The 21,282-nt window shown below is 44.2% G+C and overlaps 1 protein-coding gene across 1 annotated transcript; it reads left to right on the top strand.

Moving 5' to 3' along the window:
• The first annotated feature begins 14,442 nt into the window (after positions 1–14,442).
• On the top strand, positions 14,443–15,918 carry LOC121369849 (adhesive plaque matrix protein-like). Its single transcript, XM_041494926.1, has one exon. It carries the CDS (start codon positions 14,443–14,445, stop codon positions 15,916–15,918), a length of 1,476 nt encoding a protein of 491 aa, XP_041350860.1.
• The last annotated feature ends 5,364 nt before the right edge of the window (positions 15,919–21,282 follow it).

The raw sequence follows: 21,282 nt of genomic DNA, 5'->3' as shown, positions 1-21,282 counted from the left end.
TAACCTTTTACAAGAACTACAGATAAAAAGCATACTTTGACAGAGAATCAAATGTCTGCTACCGGAGCCATAGCTAACGGGTTTTTTGTGGGGGATTTTTGTGTTTTTTGTGGGGTGTTTTTTTTCAGAGGATGGCTTGTGATGGGATGTGAGAGTGGAATGTGTATAATATCAGAATCGTACTTACTTTAAAATAAATTTAAAAAATAACTAGTCTATGGACTTCTCCAACTGCATAAAACGGTCACTTGTAAACTAATAGGACACTTTTTTATATTTCCCCGTATAGTATTTACCACCCTACCCTCCTCTAGTTTACGGGGCTGGGTTTAGCTCAGTCGGTAGAGCGCTCGTACGAGTTGCTTGAATTGTAAGATCGGACCTCCTCGGCGTATTCATTGGTTTTTCTCCCGTTCCAACCAATGCCACACGACTGGTAAATCAAAGATCCATTGCTTCTGACAAAAAGAAAGAAAGAAGTGTTTTATTTAACGACGCACTCAACACATTTTATTTACGGTTATATGGCGTCAGACATATGGTTAAGGACCACACAGATTTTGCGAGGAAACCCGCTGTCACCACTACATGGGCTACTCTTTCCGATTGGCAGCAAGGGATCTTTTATTTGCGCTTCCCACAGGCAGGATAGCACAAACCATGGCCTTTGTTGAACCAGTTATGGATCACTGGTCGGTGCAAGTGGTTTACACCTACCCATTGAGCCTCGCGGAGCACTCACTCAGGGTTTGGAGTCAGTATCTGGATTAAAAATCCCATGCCTCGACTGGGATCCGAACCCAGTACCTACCAGCCTGTAGACCGATGGCCTGCCACGACGCCACCGAGGCCGGTGCTTCTGACAGAAAAATGTAGCGTGTTTTCTCTTGAGACTACGTTTGACATTCAATAGCCGACGATTAACTATTCAATGTGCTCTAATAATATCGTTAAACTTTCTTTCTTTAACTTATTTTTGTGCTTATATCCAATTAAGGTTCAATCACGCTGTCCTGGGCACAGACTTCAGCTATCTGGGCTGTCTGTCCAGGACAGTGGGTTAGTTGTTAGTTGTTAGTGAGAGAGAAGAGGGTGTAGTGATCTTATTGAGTCGTTAAAACTCGCTCTGGGTGGGAGCCGGTACCTGGCTGCGAACCCTGTACTACCAGCCTTATTTATCGATGGCCTAACCACGACACCACCGAGGCCGGTATAGTTAAACAAAACAAACATTAAGTTTTCCTGTAGTTGCGGCCATGACAATATCAGTGACATAACTGGCGTAGATAAACGTTAATAATTTAGCGGAGTTTAAAGGGACTGTCCCGAATTTGCTGCCATTTTAAAGATAAATCCGATTAATAGGGTCTTTTTAACGACTGGAATTGCATATTGAATACATTTTCTTGCTTATAATATCAATATCCGTTTTTCTAATGTGATTGATTTCGTCGTCCTAATGTTTGTAGCAGTTCAATCTTCTTTTTACTTCCTGGTACGTATATATATATATATATATATATATATATATATACATGTACATGTAGTTTTTAGTACATACAAAATTATTAACTCCAACACTAATATACTACCAAATCAAATCCCATAGACGGCAATAGTAACATCTGTGGCTAAAACTCATACCTGCAGCGTATCAACCGACATAAACACCACGGATATACATACTACCACCCCTTGCTCTTAAAGTGAATCAGAAAATATTGGGGTCAAGCTGCTCATTTCAGAGATAACGGGTAGCGTCTATGACTAACCCTAAGGTCTTCATAAATCCCCCCTCCCCCCACCAAAACAAGAAAAAATCTGGTCAGGTATCCGGAGTATTCACACCAAGTCACCATGAATGTGACAAGAAAATAAGTAATCTGATTATGTTCATTAACAGATCGCAGGTCTTATAACAGCTTAACTCGTGATAACATCAAGGTATCAGGAATGAGGATCACAAAATCTGTCATGCTCGGCACTGTGCATGGTAATCAATAAACGAAATCGATGAACCGTGTGACACGTCTGCCTGGGTACACCTCCCAGTTCCGATGGTGTGTGTAGAAAGGCTATGGAATTTGCTTACAAATTGTTTTTTAAATACTAGTAATAGTGAAAATGAAACGGGGTAGGGGTGGAAGCAATATATCAAAGGACATAATATTAGATTATAGTAAGTAAATTTAAAATTGAATCTAAAGTGGATTTTGTTTGGTGTCGTAGAGTTGAAGTCAATGGCCTAAGGGCTGGCATGTCTCGGGTTCGCATCCCTGTACCGACTCTCACTCGGAGTGATTTTTTAAAACCGTTAACCTCTGTCGTGGAGGGGCTGGGCATGGCCCAGTGGTAAAGCGCTCGCTATTTCTCATTCCAGCCAGTGCACCACGACTGGTATATCAAAGGCCGTGGTATGTACTATCCTGTCTGTGGGATGGTGCATATAAAAGATCTCTTGCTACTAAAGAAAAAATGTAGCGGGTTTCCTCTCTATGACTGTCAAAAATTACCATATGTTTGACATCCAATAGCCGATGATTAATAAAACAGTGTGCTCTAGTGGTGTCGTTACACAGAGCAAATTCTGTCGTGTATAAACAGCCTAGATCACTGATATGTGTGTTTACGATAGCGTGCTTGATCCTTAATTAGATATAAGCGCGAAAACCAAGTTAAAATATGTGGTTGTAGACGAAGGTGGCCACTTCCATAATAGCCCTCGTAGTAAATGATTACTTTGTGTGTTCGACTGTACTGAGTTTTATCAATAATCTTGCAGTGCTAGTACCGGCCTCGGTGGTGTGGTTAGGCCATCGATCATAAGGCTGATTCGATGGGTAGGTAGGTGAAGACCACTACACCCTCTTCTCGCTCACTCACCACTAACAACTAACCCACTGTCATGGACAGACAACCCAGATAGCTGATCTGTGTGCCGAGAACAGCGTGCTTGAACCTTAATTGGATATAAGCAGGGTTCGACTGTATTGGGTTTTATCAGTAATATTGGAGTGCTAGTTACACTAATCCCTCTGTCAGCAGGTGGTGGTGGAGGGTTCGACTGTATTGGGCTTTATCAATAATCTTGGAATGCTAGTTACACTAATCCCTCTGTTAGCAGGTGGTGGTGGAGGGTTCGACTGTATTGGGTTTTATCAGTAATCTTGGAATGCTAGTTACACTAATCCCTCTGTCAGCAGGTGGTGGTGGAGGGTTCGACTGTATTGGGCTTTATCAGTAATCTTGGAATGCTAGTTACACTAATCCCTCTGTCAGCAGGTGGTGGTGGAGGGATCGACTGTATTGGGTTTTATCAGTAATCTTGGAATGCTAGTTACACTAATCCCTCTGTCAGCAGGTGGTGGTGGAGGGTTCGACTGTATTGGGCTTTATCAGTAATCTTGGAATGCTAGTTACACTAATCCCTCTGTCAGCAGGTGGTGGTGGAGGGTTCGACTGTATTGGGTTTTATCAGTAATCTTGGAATGCTAGTTACACTAATCCCTCTGTCAGCAGGTGGTGGTGGAGGGTTCGACTGTATTGGGTTTTATCAGTAATCTTGGAATGCTAGTTACACTAATCCCTCTGTCAGCAGGTGGTGGTGGAGAGTCGGAAGGGTTCGACTGTATTGGGCTTTATCAGTAATCTTGGAATGCTAGTTACACTAATCCCTCTGTCAGCAGGTGGTGGTGGAGGGTTCGACTGTATTGGGTTTTATCAGTAATCTTGGAATGCTAGTTACACTACTCCCTCTGTCAGCAGGTGGTGGTGGAGGGTTCGACTGTATTGGGCTTTATCAGTAATCTTGGAATGCTAGTTACACTAATCCCTCTGTCAGCAGGTGGTGGTGGAGGGTTCGACTGTATTGGGTTTTATCAGTAATCTTGGAATGCTAGTTACACTAATCCCTCTGTCAGCAGGTGGTGGTGGAGGGTTCGACTGTATTGGGTTTTATCAGTAATCTTGGAATGCTAGTTACACTAATCCCTCTTTCAGCAGGTGGTGGTGGAGAGTCGGAAGGGTTCGACTGTATTGGGCTTTATCAGTAATCTTGGAATGCTAGTTACACTAATCCCTCTGTCAGCAGGTGGTGGTGGAGGGTTCGACTGTATTGGGTTTTATCAGTAATCTTGGAATGCTAGTTACACTACTCCCTCTGTCAGCAGGTGGTGGTGGAGGGTTCGACTGTATTGGGCTTTATCAGTAATCTTGGAATGCTAGTTACACTAATCCCTCTGTCAGCAGGTGGTGGTGGAGGGTTCGACTGTATTGGGTTTTATCAGTAATCTTGGAATGCTAGTTACACTAATCCCTCTGTCAGCAGGTGGTGGTGGAAGGTTCGACTGTATTGGGCTTTATCAGTAATCTTGGAATGCTAGTTACACTAATCCCTCTGTCAGCAGGTGGTGGTGGAGGGTTCGACTGTATTGGGTTTTATCAGTAATCTTGGAATGCTAGTTACACTAATCCCTCTGTCAGCAGGTGGTGGTGGAGAGTCGGAAGGGTTCGACTGTATTGTGTTTTATGAGTAATCTTGGAGTGCTAGTTACACTAATCCCTCTGTCAGCAGGTGGTGGTGGAGAGTCGGAAGGGTTCGACTGTATTGAGTTTTATCAGTAATCTTGGAATGCTAGTTACACTAATCCCTCTGTCAGCAGGTGGTGGTGGAAGGTTCGACTGTATTGGGCTTTATCAGTAATCTTGGAATGCTAGTTACACTAATCCCTCTGTCAGCAGGTGGTGGTGGAGGGTTCGACTGTATTGGGTTTTATCAGTAATCTTGGAATGCTAGTTACACTAATCCCTCTGTCAGCAGGTGGTGGTGGAGAGTCGGAAGGGTTCGACTGTATTGTGTTTTATGAGTAATCTTGGAGTGCTAGTTACACTAATCCCTCTGTCAGCAGGTGGTGGTGGAGAGTCGGAAGGGTTCGACTGTATTGAGTTTTATCAGTAATCTTGGAGTGCTAGTTACACTAATCCCTCTGTCACCAGGTGGTGGAGGGTTCGACTGTATTGGGTCAGATATCTATCGTCCACAGTATCTCGTCCAGTTCTCTACTAACATGGCATGGGGCTTTACTTTAGATAGTTTCTAAACACAAACTCCAAAGTCTGAAGCGCATTACAGGATCCCTCAACATTACAGGAGGTCCCGCGAGATTACAGCGTACCCCTTCAAGATAATGGTAGACCCCACAAGTGTACGGCAGACCCCCACTGAGGTGCGGACCGCGTGCGGAAATGACAGGAAAGAATAACGCAAAAAAACATTTGTCAAATGGCAGGTTTATTGTGAGCAAGCCTAATAAGAACGAAATGACATCTGAGCTGATAGGTTTGTATTGTCTGTTTCTTTGTAAAGCTTTAACAAATACCCAGCTTTCGGCGCTGTTGTTGAGTTCGAGAACAAATGGACGATTGTTGGTAACATACTTTTCAGTACTCAAGGAGTCTATCTTGTACTGATCTCAACTAATCTAGGCATGTCAACACAACGATCAGAACACTGGTAGCATAAGCCGGCTTCACGCCATAATTAGTGGATCACTCTACTATGAATTCCGTTTCACTAACGCGTCGCCAATAAAAACAAAATCGACTGTAATGAACTACAACAATAGTAACCCTCCTGCCACGGAACCCTCCACTGGCGAAGTCAGAGGTCGGATCTGTGGTAGGCGTGCCTGAACCTTCGTGGATATGGGCACGTTAAACGAGTTTCCATTCCATTCCAACAATAATAAAGATACCCAAGACGTTTCCGTCATTATAAAACGTTGGAAAATTATTGATTGTAAAATTGAAAATGTTTTGTTGATAAAGCCAAATGCACCTGGACGTATTGAAAAATGTATTTAAAAAATTGTACCGTTGACCAAAAGATGACTCTGAAGTGCAATGAACTGTAAGCTATCCCCCCAAGCCAGTACACATGCACGAAGAAAGTCGCTGTTAGTGCATTTAACTTGTTCAACCAGTCGGAAGTGTTAAACGGCAGAACGCGCCTGGTTTAACGAAGTTTGCAGAAGCAACACTGGTGTTTACACAAATATAGGAGCAGTCATTTCTTGTAGCACACACTAGTTTGAACACCAGTGTATACTGAGAGAGAGAGAGAGAGAGAGCGAGAGAGAGAGAGAGAGAGAGAGAGAGAGAGAGAGAGACACACACACACACACACACACAGAGAGAGAGACACAGAGAGAGAGAGAGAGAGAGAGAGAATAAAAAAAACGAAACGGCGAGAAAAACACACAATCCTCGCCCACTACCGAACCTGGTCGGGCTGCTTGTGTTCCCTTGCACATGCCAACGTGGGCGACCCCCTCTCCTATCCCACCCCCAAACATTTTCCTGTCCTCGACAGAGGATACGGCGAAAGTCGACACATGACTCCATGACAGGCGTATGCTACAACAGCTTGTTCTAAACGTGCACATTAAAACATATGACCTGACCTGACATCAGAAGCACACACACACACACACACACACACACACACACACACACACAGAGGGAGAAACACGCACACACCCACACACACACAGATACACACACACACACACACACACACACACACACACACACACACCAGGCCATGGTAATACTGGGTGACAAAACGGGAACGTTTAAACTAAAAAGACACTTCTTTTCTTGATTGTGGTTGAGACAACTTCTCCTCGCTAGCCCGTCAGTAGATACCGTCCTGAATGCAATATTCCACAAGCAATGCAATAACCCATAAGCAATGCAATATTCCACAAGCAATGCAATATTCCACAAGCAATGCAATAACCCATAAGCCTAGAAGCTGCATTAAATCTGATACCGGGGCGGGACATAACGTAAAGCGTTCGGTTGTTGTGCGATCGGTCTGGGATCGATCTCCATCGATGTGTTCATTGGGCTATTTCTCGTTCCAGCCAGTGGACCATCAAAGGCCGTGGTGTGTACTATCCTGTTTGTGGGATGGTGCATATAAAAGATTCCTTGCTACTAATGGCAAAATGTAGCGGATTTCCTCTTTACGAATATATGTAAAAAATTACCAAATTTTTGACATCGAATAGCCGATGATTAATAAATCAGTGTGCTCTAGTGGTGTCGTTAAGCAAACCAAACTTCTTTCTTTTTTAAAAATAAATCTGGCCCAAGCCGAAATGCTGGAGCAAGAAACGTAGTCAAATAACTGTGGTCAGAGACGTGCGCCTCGCCAGACGTTGACCACTTCGCGGGAGTCTGGCTGTCCGGCATTGTTATCTCACAGAAGCTGTCTCGGTTATCTGTAATCCAGTTGACACAGCAGATAAACACCCCAATCCCCTTACATCGAGTGGGATCACGCTGACCTCTGGCTGTGACACCCGACCCGCCAGTTAAGTCCGCCCCAAAGACCATTGCGTTTTTCCAGACAATATTGTCACACAGAGAAACCGATCCGGACTGGTGTCGCGAAATCCGAGGAGGCATCGCTGTCCCGCTTCAAGGTATCTTGCGCTAAATCAACGGAAGATAAAAGACGCAAAGAAAATAAAATATTTACTGTAATTTGTTTTCGCTCTGGAGAGTATATGTTTTGTTTATGTATTAAATTGCGTAGGTCTTCTTACCATAGTGTGTGCTATATCGGTCTAAAATATACGGTGGTTTTTGTTTTATTGTTTAGTTTAATTTAGTTTAGTTTAGTTTAGTTTTTTGGGGGTTTGTAGCTTAAAATTTGTAAAATGTCCACCTCGAGTTATGTGAAGTTTATAACCTACACATTTGTGAAGCACCTCTCTACTAAAAAAACCTCTTCTCATCACAGAACTAAGAAATCGCCGGATGTACACATGAATAGTATTATACTGTAAACATGAAACAGTACAGTGCAATGTTTTCAACTGACTATACACCTTAAAGTTTAAAGTAATTGAAAAAAAATATATAATGTATACATTTTTTGTTCAAATTGTTTTTCTGTGGACATTTAGTGACCATTTTACAACGCCTTAGTATACTTTGCTTCTAGTGAAAAAGCTTGTCTTCCTTATAGACCACCTTTTGAATGTTTTGTTGTAATTCTTAGCAAGCGATCTGCTAGTATATTGTAACGGGGTGGTTTAGTGAAGATTGCAAGAATCCGAGATTTCTTTGGAAGTGTGCAGATTCGCACAATCGCCCCCCCCCCCTCCCCCCAATGCTCCCGCATTATGCGATTCAATAAATGTACTTCATTATAGACTTCATTATGTGTTTCGAAGATGGACGGCCTGCAACTCCCTTCGGCTTTGGACTAAGGCCATAGACATATGAGATGTCGCCAAATGACCAATCTAATTAAAATTAGCTCCACTATTACATGTGGATCTAACACCAGCCAGTTGGAGCTCATGTCCACCAATCAAAACCTTACTTGCAGAATCCTGTCAGTGATTTAAAACTAACAACACTGCGTAGTCCCCCAATGTCCAGGTAACATTTCGTCTGTAAGTAATAATTTAAATATTGACCAATCACACTTCGCCTTTTATAACGTTATTTGGGAGCATACAAATTCTAAAAATATCGGGCGAGTCTATTTTAGTGGCCGCAGTACAGCGAACCATACCAATACGTACGGGGTGGGTTATCAGTCTTCAATTTTACATTAAAAATTATTTATTTATTTATAAAAAAAAAAACCCCCAACTAAATCAGTCTTGAGTTTTACATTACAAATTATTTATTTTATAAAATAAAACATGTTTTAAGGCATTCGTAATTCACACGAAACATGTCGTATACCCTCAGGATAATTCGGAATGTTTTCAAATTATTTTTAAATCACTGGCAGGATTCTGCAAGTAAGGTTTTCATTGGTGGACATGAGCTCCAAATGGCTGGTGTTAAATACTGGCTGGTGTTAGATACACATGTAATAGTGGAGCTAATTTCAATTAGATTGCCAAATGACTTGCTTTCAAAGTCCATGGACCCTGGTAGGGAGGGAGTAGAGCCTATTGTTTTAAATGGAGAGATAGGTGAGGAGGGTAGTGCATACCTGAACAACCTTGACAGCATTGTCAATTTAAAGCTCCATGGTGCGAAGAAACACTAGAAACATTCGAAATCGGGCACACGTGATGCAACACGCATTATTCATTATTTCCAAGGCTGTCGATAGGCGGCAACTGCAATTGTTCTCATCTCCAATAGCTGATTTGTGTGCGTACGGTTGCATCAAGTTGTCAAGAAGACAAAGGCATCGTCTCCTGTTACATAATCATAAATTCTTGACAGCTGATTCTGGGAAGGTTTTTTTTTATCTGAAAAATTAAGGAAAGAAAGAAATGTTTCATTTAACGACGCACTCAACACATTTTATTTACGGTTATATGGCGTCAGACATATGGCTAAGGACCACACAGATATTGAGAGAGGAAACCAACTGTCGCCAATTTATGGACTACTCTTTTCGATTATCAGCACGGGATCTTTTATATGCACCATCCCACAGACAGGGTAGTACATACCACGGCCTTTGATATACCAGTCGTGGTGCACTGGCTGGAACGAGAAATAGTCCAATGGGTCCACCGACGGGGATCGATCCCAGACCGACCGCGTCGCAACATCTGTGCCTGGTAACTAACACAATAGAGAATGGTGTCTTGTGGTTGAAGTATCCTGATTTAATTCATGCAGGTGCCTTGATGTGTATGTGCTTGTCGCTGACTGCTCCAAAACAATGTGGAAACTGCCGTTTTTCTTCAAACTCCATGAAGAGATTCAACCAGCCCTCCCACGTACTTGGTGTCTGGTGTCCTGAGATACGCGTTACTAGATTCATCATGAAAGTCCTCACAAACGTCTGACACAAACCGTAGAGACTGACAGTCTACAGGAATACATCAGGTCCGTCGGCACCAGCAGTCAGGAAACCTGAGCATGATCCTGGATCTGTTCCTTATGCTAGGCTTAGAATGTCAGCTGTCATGATGAAGTTGACCAACTCAACGGTTACGCTCAGATTAACAACAAATGGGTTATACAACGAGAATCCAGTTGTAAGAGCGCCCAGACTAGCAACTGGACAGTCGTAAAGTCGTAACAGCGGAAGGTTGGCCAACGTTGTGCTGGCAGTTGGTAGTCTGAAACTAGCATTACTGTCAATACTGACAGAACCCTCATGTTTGTGTCCTCTTTTAGTCTCCCTTCAGTGCTCGCTTGAGAAACATGCGTCGCAGGATCGAACCACCAAGGGTAGATCCATTCAACTAATTGTTTTTCTCTCGTTCCAACCAGTACACCACTGGACAAAGGCCGTGGTGTGTGCTTTCCTGCCCGTGGGAAAGTGCATATAAAAGATCCCTTGCTGCGTTACGAAAAATGTATCGGGTTTCCCCTGATGACAACGTGCCAGAATGACATCCAGTAGCCGATTATTAATTAATCAACGATCAATGTGCTCTAGTGGTGTCATTAAACAAAACAAACTTTAACTTTTCCTAAAAATCGATTGACTGCTGTAAATATTAGGATATGTATCGTGAAGGAGATAGTGATGCCGAGGGAGCATTTTGTGATAACTAAAAAGAAAAAGAAGAAAGAAATGTTTTATTTAACGACGCACTCAACACATTTTATTTACGGTTATATGGCGTCAGACATATGGTTAAGGACCACACAGATTTTGAGAGGAAACCCGCTGTCGCCACTACATGGGCTACTCTTCCGATTAGCAGCAATGGATCTTTTATTTGCGCTTCCCACAGGCAGGATAGCACAAATCATGGCCTTTGTTGAACCAGTTATGGATCACTGGTCCGTGCAGTGGTTTACACCTACCCATTGAGCCTTGCGGAGCACTCACTCAAGGTTTGGAGTCGGTATCTGGATTAAAAATCCCATGCCTCGACTGGGATCCGAACCCAGTTTACCAGCCTGTATACCGATGACCTAACCACGACGCCACCGAGGCCGGTAACTAAAAAGGACAGGAAGGAAGAAGGAAATATTTTATTTAACGACGCACTCAACACATTTTATTTACGGTTATATGTCGCCACATTATGGGCTACTCATTTCGATTAGCAGCAAGGGATCTTTTATATGCACAGGGTAGTACATACCACAGCTTTTGATATACCAGTCGTGGTGCACTGGCTGGCTGGAACGAGATATAGCCCAGTGGGCCCACCGACGGGAATCGACCCCACACCGACCGCGCATCGAGCGAACGCTGTGCCACTGGGCTACGTTCCGCTCCAAAAAAAGACCAGTGACTTCAGCAAGGTACATCAGAACTCTTGCTTGACAGTACGGATGACAATCGCGGTTCTTTTGCGGTCCGTTGAAAATGTTTTGACTCCAGCACAACTTGTGATATTAAAACTCAGTATGCGAACAGAGTTCTGTAAACATTACCAACGCGTCAATGTCAGATCTGCTAAAATCACGTCAATGTTAGACCTGCATAAATCACGTTAGTGTCGAACCTATTAAAATCACGACAGTGTTAGACCTGCTAAAATCAAGTCATTGTCAGACCTGTTAAAATCAAGTCAATGTTAGACCTGCTAAAATCAAGTCAATGTCAGACCTGTTAAAATCAAGTCAATATCAAACCTACTAAAATCACACCAGTATCGGACCTGCTCAAATCACGTCACTCTTAGGCCTGTTAAAATCACGTCAATATTGGACCTGCTAAAATCATATCAGCGTTAGACCTGTTGAAATCACGTCCGTATTGGACCTGCTGAAATCACGTCAGCGACGGTCGGTGTTGACGCTGCCCGTGGGCATATCTACAGCTGATAAAAGGTTTCCGGAAATGAATACGCCGCCGCACAGGTAGCGTTGTATTCATTGGCTGTACCAAGTGACTACTCTGAAATAACACCAGACGGCGCTGACATTTTGCTTCTTGTAATTCTCAGCAAATGTCACGTGTTCTTGTAGCTCGCATGAAGTGATTCGACAAGCTTAAACCAGATTACCACATCTATGGACATTCATTAAAATTACACCTGCTGGGCAACTCCTAATACTAGTATATGACAGATTACACAACCTGTGTATGTTCAGGACAATGCACACGCTGCGTAATTTCTAATCCTAATATAGACACGATAATTGGCCTAATGCCCATTTGTTAACATACGTAATATATGCTGCGTAATTTCTAATCCTAATATTAACAAAAATATGGCTTCTTGTCCATTCATTACAACTACATATGCTGGGTATCTTTTAATGCTGGTATAGGGGAGATTACATAATCTATACTAAGTCAAAAAAGTTTAGCAAGTTGGTACCACTGCATTGTACCGTAACCCCTAAGCTACATTCAGTGACGTGATAGTTACGCATTTCATTTTGTACTGAAAATCTCCTGTGACTTACACCAACAATTAAATCCAGTATCTGATTTCACTTTCAAAGTTACAAGTTTTCGTTTATTTAAACACATTTACGAAACTGTTAAACTGGGGGGGGGGGGGGGGGGGGGGGTGGGGGGGGGGGGTTGGTCTTAGAATATGCACAGACATTAAAATTATATATTCTAAGTAATTCCTAATGCATGTTGAAGTTCTAGTTACTAAGTATAGATCAGATTCCACAATTACATATGTCTGTTTGTTAGAGATGTTGAATAATCCTGGTTACCCAATTTGTGCACATAAATATTCTAATACAGAATTAAAGAAGTAGCCACGATAAAGCCATATAGAGTGAAATATTACATATATTAGTGTAAAATTAACACATAAAGCAAATTAGTAAAAGAAAATAGAATGAAAGAAATGTTTTATATAACGACGCACTCAACACATTTTATTTACGGTTATATGGCGTCGGACCACACAGATATTGAGGGAGGAAACCCGCTGTCGCCATTTCATGGGCTACTCTTTTCGATTAGCAGCACAGGATCTTTTATATGCACCATCCCATAGACAGGCTAGCACATACCACGACCTTTGCTGTACCAGTCGTGGTGCACTGGCTGGAGCGAGAAACCGACCGCGCATCAAACGAGCCAAACTAGAATGAAACCAATTTTCATGTCATTTCAATTTATTTTCCAATTAAGGTTCAAGCACGCTGCCCTGATCACACACATCTCAGCTGTCTGAGCTGTCTGTCGATGACAGTGGGTTAGTTGTTAGTTGGTTAGTGGCTAGTGCGAGAGAAGAGGGTGTAGTGGTCGTTAAACCTTGCTATGGGTTAGAGCCGATACCGGGTTGCGAACCCTGTACCTACCAGCCTTATGTCCGATGGCTTAACTGCGACATCGCCGAGGCCGTTGAAACCAATTTAATACCAGTAAACCCCAGTTTTTACCGACGTGGACATGGTCGTTTTCTTTGTGTTCTACCTTAATATGTCAGAAGGTGCATAGTGACACCTTCAGACTGGCTGCCCGAGACCCTTGGATCATTCGTGGTGTTTAAACGACTTTCCTGTGTTTGTCTACACCTCAACTATGTAGTGGATATTGAGACATGGTCGCGCAAGGCGTTACTTGACGGACTTTCACGCGGCAACCAAGTCAAACTGCGCGCAAGTCAAATACCACACTGCTTGGTTTATGATCTACGAATGTCAAGCAAACAGGGAAACAGGGGCGTATTTTGTCTGAGGTAAGTAGGGGGTGGGGTAGTGGTGTAAAGAGGGGGCCACGGGGGTCATGCCCTACCCCCCCCCCCCCAATCAAACCCTTTTAAAAAAAAACTATTAAATTTTATAAAATCATACATACATACAACCAGACAGACATACAGACAGACAAACGGACAGACAGGCTAACAGACTGTGGGTTCCCCCCTCCCATATGCCCCCCTCCCCCCATTTAATCTAGGGTTTTCTCCGGCTATACAAAAAGGGCGATTCTAAAACTAAAAATGGCAGCTTTTCTTATTTTGTTGGGGTGGGGGGAGTGCTATTTACTACTCCTTCTAGTTACGGCCATGGCAAATAGAGATGCACACTGGAAACTGAAACCAAAATAAGTAATATACATTGTGTTTATTTGATTACTATGTACACAGGTACATTCATTTTCAAATTACTTTCCTCATTGTTTCTGAACAATAAAAATATATATTATAAAACCATTCTTGAATATCTAATAACATTCATTATGAGTATATCTAATGATACAAAATCGAGAATACGCTGTAGTCTAAAAATTTAATAGTAAAATTGTTGCAAATAAAACATCAGTTCGGGTTAAGCAATAATTATTATAATACTCGAGTCACAATTTTGTAGCATAAAATTCCCCAGATAGTTTTATCGGACATATTGCTTTCACTTCTTGTGAAATATACCTCATATAATTTCGTAATAAACAGAATATTGAGCAATTTTTTTTTTTAATGGAATATGCCCACTCTAACTAATTGAATCTTCGTATGATTTCTATAACACTGATGATTATCACGCTGCGAGTAATGTTTGTATAGGGAGATGGGACATGTGGACTTTTCACTAGTAGAAATTAATATGATGGTTTTTCGACAATTTGTTCCAAACGCCAACATCGTAACCTCGGGCAATCCACAACAACCCCCGGTTATGCCCAACAACCCCCGGCTGTGCCCGACAACCCTCGGCTATGCCCGACAACCCCCGGCTATGCACACCAACCCCCGGCTATTCCCGGCTATCCACGGCAACCTCCGGCTATTCCCGGCAACCTCCGGCTATCCCAGACAACCCCCGGCTATTCCCGGCAACCCCCAGCTATCCCAGACAACCTCCGGCTATCGCAGACAACCCCTGGCTATTCCCGGCAACCTCCAGTTATCCAAGACAACCCCCGGCTATTACCGACAACCCCCAGCTATCCACAACAACCTCAGGCTATCCCAGACAACCCCCGGCTATTACCGACGACCCCGGCTATCCACGACAACCCCCGGCTATCCCAGACAACCTCCGGCTATCCCAGACAACCCCCGGCTATTACCGACGACCCCCAGCTATCCACGACAACCTCCGGCTATCCCAGACAACCCCTGGCTATTCCCGGCAACCTCCAGCTATCCCAGACAACCCCCGGCTATCCCAGACAACTCCGGGCTATTACCGATGACCCCCAGCTATCCACGACAACCCCCGGCTATTACCGACAACCCCCATCTATCTCAGACAACCTCCGGCTATCCCAGACAACCGCCGGCTATTACCGACAACCCCCAGCTATCCCAGACAACCCCCGGTTATTCCCGCAACCTCCAGCTATCCCAGACAACCCCCGGCCATTACCGACAACCTCCAGCTATCCCGACAACCCCCGGCCATTACCGACAACCTCCAGCTATCCCCGACAACCCCCGGCTATTACCGACGACCCCCAGCTATCCACGACAACCTCCGGCTATCCCAGACAACCTCCGGTTATTACCGACAACCCCCAGCTATCCACGACAACCACCGGCTATTACCGACAACCTCCGGCTATCCCAGACAACCCCCAGCTATCCACGACAACTTCCGGCTATCCCAGACAACCCCCGGCTATTACCGACAACCCCCAGCTATCCCAGACAACCACCGGCTATTACCGACACCCTCCGGCTATCCCAGACAACCCCCAGCTATCCACGACAACCTCCGGCTATCCCAGACAACCCCCAGCTATTACCGACAACCCCCAGCTATCCCAGACAACCACCGGCTATTACCGACAACCTCCGGCTATCCCAGACAACCACCCAGCTATTCCAGACAACCCCCGGCTATGCCCTACAACCCCCGGCTATCTCAGACAACTACCGGCTATGCCCTACAACCCCGGCTATCTCAGACAACACCCGGCTATGCCCTACAACCCCGGCTATCTCAGACAACTACCGGCTATGCCCTACAACCCCGGCTATCTCAGACAACTACCGGCTATGCCCTACAACCCCGGCTATCTCAGACAACACCCGGCAATGACCTACACCCCCCCCCCCCCCCTCCCACCGGCTATCTCAGACAACTACCGGCTATGCCCTACAACCCCGGCTATCTCAGACAACTACCGGCTATGCCCTACAACCCCGGCTATCTCAGACAACTACCGGCTATGCCCTACAACCCCGGCTATCTCAGACAACACCCGGCTATGACCTACCCCCCCCCCCCCCCCGGCTATCTCAGACAACTACCGGCTATTCCCCCACCCCACCCCCCCCCCACCCCACCCCCCTGGCTATGCCCGATAACCCCGGCTATCCAAGACAACCCCCGACTATGACCTACAACCCCCTGTTATCCCAGACAACCCCCGGCTATGCCGGACAACCCCGGCTATCTCAGACAACTACCGGCTATTCCCAACAATCCCCGGCTATGCCCGACAAACCCCGGCAATTCCCGACAACCCTCGTGTATGCCTCTGCTGACAAGTTCATTGTTCGCCAATATTTTGTTTATCAGAAAGTAAAGACAACTGCGATTTTTGTAATATGGTTCAAGATCGTGACTCCGGCGTTGTGAGTTGCGGTGATCGATGGACCTCCGACCCAGCATACAACAGATTGTATAGCACATCAAAGGACCTACTGCTTAACACGGATCACAAATCTTTACACGCTTATCCCGCAATTATCAAATATGACACAAACATTTCCAATATCAAACACGAGTTTAGTTCCAGTAAAGGTTACTGATCTGGCCACACAAAGGCTCTGGAATTCCACAGACCCTAGCATTCCTCATCGATCTGCATGACTGACGCCCCATTTAGGTGATCAGCACAATACTCAGCCATACGATTATAAATGAAACGGCTGGAGATTTTCCCACCTTTCATCCCGCCTTCACCGCGTAATGATTGACCGAGTGTAAACACGCGATGGGTAACAGTAGACTGGAACAAAATACACACATTGGAAAGCAAATTCTTTACAAGGGATTTCTAAAACGAAGTCATGAGACTGTCATCTTTTGAAATGCAGAGTTGATGATGTTAAGTCGTAAAGTTTATTTTAAACTCGTAAAAACGGCGTAATATTAAGCTTAACTATCATTTAAAGGCTATTTCAGTGGTTATTAGACATGGTCTGGCTGCTTTTGCCTCTGGTATACAGCTCACAAAAATTAGTGAGTACCGAAAGTTCACTTGTTACAAAGAAAGAAAGAAATGTTTTATTTAACGACGCACTCAACACATTTTATTTACGGTTATATGGCGTCAGACATATGGTTAAGGACCACACAGATTTTGAGAGGAAACCCGCTGTCGCCACTACATGGGCTACTCTTTCCGATTAGCAGCAAGGGATCTTTTATTTGCGCTTCCCACAGGCAGGATAGTACAAACCATGGCCTTTGTTGAACCAGTTATGGATCACTGGTCGGTGCAAGTGGTTTACACCTACTCATTGAGTCTTGCGGAGCACTCACTCAGGGTTTGGAGTCGGTATCTGGATTAAAAATCCCATGCCTCGACTGGGATCCGAACCCAGTACCTACCAGCCTGTAGACCGATGGCCTAACCACGACGCCACCGAAACCCAACCCCCCCCCCCAAAACAACAACAAAAAATAAACAAACAAACAAACAAACAAACAAAACAACAAAACAACAACAATAAACCCAATAAAAAACCAACAAAAACAAATGATCATACTGTGTCCTTTCATCATCATCATCATCATCATCATCTTTTTCTTCTTCTTTAATCTTCTTTCTTTTCTTCTATTTTCTTCTTCTTCTTCTTCTTCTTCTTCTTCTTCTTCTTCTTCTTCTTCTTCTTCTTCTTCGAGGCCAGTATTGGCAATGAACGATGCCGTCGTCTGCAGAAGTTGTCTTGTCCCAAACAGCTTCCCGGGTGTTTTTCGTCGTTCATGTAGAGTCTCGCACCTCACTTAGATTTTGACAGCTTATTACTGTCATTTCTTCCCTTTTATGTTTTTTTAAATATTGGTTGTTCATAACAATCAGTTCCAGGTTTACGTAGGCTATCACATGCTTATGATGTTGGCAGTTTTGGACTGTTTGTAAACGGGTTAATATGAGAAGAACCCGCTACCACCACATGGTTTTGATGATTGACGATTAGTAGCAATTCGTCTTATATACACAGACAGAATATAACATACCACAACCTTTGTACAAAGTTTGTTTTGTTTTTGTTTTTAACGACACCACTAGAAAACATTCATTTATTAATCATCGGCTATTGGATGTCAAATATATGATCATTTTGACAGTCACAGAGAGGACAACCCGCTACATTTTTCTATTAGTAGCAAGGGATCTTTTATATACACCATCCCACAGACAGGATAGTACATACCTTTGATATACCAGTCGTGCACTGGTTTGGAACAAGAGCCTTTGGACAAGTCGTGGAGCTGTAATCGTTGTACGTATATGTTTCCTCTGGTTTAGCGATGTTCTGAGTTGTGGACCCTGTGTACATACAGGATATCACATACCACAGCCTTTGTACAAGTCGTGGAGCTGTAAATCTGTGTATATGCTCCATCTGGTTTAGCGATGTTCTGGATTGTGAGCCCTGTGTACATACAGGATATCACATACCACAGCCTTTGTACAAGTCGTGGAGCTGTAAATCTGTGTATATGCTCCATCTGGTTTAGCGATGTTCTGTATTGTGAGCCCTGTGTGCATACAGGATATCACATACCACAGCCTTTGTACAAGTCGTGGAGCTGTAAATCTGTGTATATGCTCCATCTGGTTTAGCGATGTTCTGGATTGTGAGCCCTGTGTGCATACAGGATATCACATACCACAGCCTTTGTACAAGTCGTGGAGCTGTAAATCTGTGTATATGCTCCATCTGGTTTAGCGATGTTCTGGATTGTGAGCCCTGTGTACATACAGGATATCACATACCACAGCCTTTGTACAAGTCGTGGAGCTGTAAATCTGTGTATATGCTCCATCTGGTTTAGCGATGTTCTGGATTGTGATCCCTGTGTACATACAGGATATCACATACCACAGCCTTTGTACAAGTCGTGCAGCTGTAAATTTGTGTATATGCTCCCTCTGGTTTAGTGATTTTCTGGATTATGAACCCTGTGTACATACAGGATATCACATACCACAGCCTTTGTACAAGTCGTGGAGCTGTAATCGGTGTATATGCTCCCTCTGGTTTAGCGATGTTCTGGGTTGTGGACCCTGTGTGCATACAGGGTAAATCTGCTGGAAGGAAGTATGAATGCACCATGCAAAGTGTACACCATTATGTACGCCAATAATTATGGTTGCATATTTGGAGTGTTTGAAATATATTTGAAACGACTGACACGATGCACCATTGTCAGACCTGTCTGTTCTGCATTGTGTAAAATTGAATGGACGACTCGGATGTGACACGGTTCACTGCACGTTGGTGTATTCGCATTTATCATCTCGCCGCTGTCTTGGGGTTGTGTTTTTTTGCTTACACACAATACAGTATGTTCACTCGACAGAGTGAGAAGTTTTATATTACCTTAGTTTAATACAGGTAAACTGGAGTATTGATGACACAGTAGTCCGTCTAAGGGGCAGGACGTAGCTCAGTGGTACAGCGCTCGCCTGATGCGCGATCGATCTAGGATCGATTCCCGTCGGTGGACCCATTAGGCTGTTTTTTTATTCCAGTCAGTGCTCCACAGCTGGTGTAACAAAGGCCGTGGTACGTACTACCCTGGCTATGGGATGGTGTATATAAAAGATCCCTTGCTGCTAATCCAAAAGAGTAGCATATGAAGTAGCGACAGCGGGTTTCCTCTCTCAATATCTGTGTGCGACGCCATATAACTGTAAATAACGTGTTGAGTGCGTCGTTAAATAAAATATTAAATTTTCCTTTCCTTTCTAGCAACTCCTACAACTTACAGTCGTGGTTAAAGCTCCAACCCAGAGCGAGTTTTAACGGGTAGGTGTAAGACCACTAGACGTGTTCTGCCTCACTAACTACTAACCCACTGTCGTGGACAGAGCTCCAACCCAGAGCGAGTTTTAACGGGTAGGTGTAAGGCCACTATACGTGTTCTGCCTCACTAACTACTAACCCACTGTCGTGGACAGAGCTCCAACCCAGAGCGAGTTTTAACGGGTAGGTGTAAGGCCACTATACGTGTTCTGCCTCACTAACTACTAACCCACTGTCGTGGACAGAGCTCCAACCCAGAGCGAGTTTTAACGGGTAGGTGTAAGACCACTATACGTGTTCTGCCTCACTAACTACTAACCCACTGTCGTGGACAGAGCTCCAACCCAGAGCGAGTTTTAACAGGTAGGTGTAAGGCCACTATACGTGTTCTGCCTCACTAACTACTAACCCACTGTCGTGGACAGAGCTCCAACCCAGAGCGAGTTTTAACGGGTAGGTGTAAGGCCACTATACGTGTTCTGCCTCACTAACTACTAACCCACTGTCGTGGACAGAGCTCCAACCCAGAGCGAGTTTTAACGGGTAGGTGTAAGGCCACTATACGTGTTCTGCCTCACTAACTACTAACCCACTGTCGTGGACAGAGCTCCAACCCAGAGCGAGTTTTAACGGGTAGGTGTAAGGCCACTATACGTGTTCTGCCTCACTAACTACTAACCCACTGTCGTGGACAGAGCTCCAACCCAGAGCGAGTTTTAACGGGTAGGTGTAAGGCCACTATACGTGTTCTGCCTCACTAACTACTAACCCACTGTCGTGGACAGAGCTCCAACCCAGAGCGAGTTTTAACGGGTAGGTGTAAGGCCACTATACGTGTTCTGCCTCACTAACTACTAACCCACTGTCGTGGACAGAGCTCCAACCCAGAGCGAGTTTTAACGGGTAGGTGTAAGGCCACTATACGTGTTCTGCCTCACTAACTACTAACCCACTGTCGTGGACAGAGCTCCAACCCAGAGCGAGTTTTAACGGGTAGGTGTAAGGCCACTATACGTGTTCTGCCTCACTAACTACTAACCCACTGTCGTGGACAGAGCTCCAACCCAGAGCGAGTTTTAACGGGTAGGTGTAAGACCACTATACGTGTTCTGCCTCACTAACTACTAACCCACTGTCGTGGACAGACAGCCCAGATAACTGAGGTGTGTGCCCAAGACAGCATGCTTAAACATTAAGCACGAAAATAATGAAAAATGAAAATATAGTCCCAACTAAACTCCAATACAATACGTATCAGTAAAAACGTTACTTTGTTTTGTTTAACGACACCATTGGAGCACGTTGATTTATTAATCATCGGCTATTGGATTGATTTCAACTTATTTTCGTGCTTATATCCAATTAAGGTTCAAGCACGCTGTCCTGGGCACACACCTCAGCTATCTGGGCTGTCTGT

The sequence above is a fragment of the Gigantopelta aegis genome, chromosome 4 (assembly GCF_016097555.1).
Source record: "Gigantopelta aegis isolate Gae_Host chromosome 4, Gae_host_genome, whole genome shotgun sequence".
Lineage (NCBI taxonomy): Eukaryota > Metazoa > Mollusca > Gastropoda > Neomphalida > Peltospiridae > Gigantopelta > Gigantopelta aegis.
The sequence above is the reverse complement of the archived record's forward strand: the minus strand, read 5'-3'. Positions and strand labels throughout refer to the sequence as shown.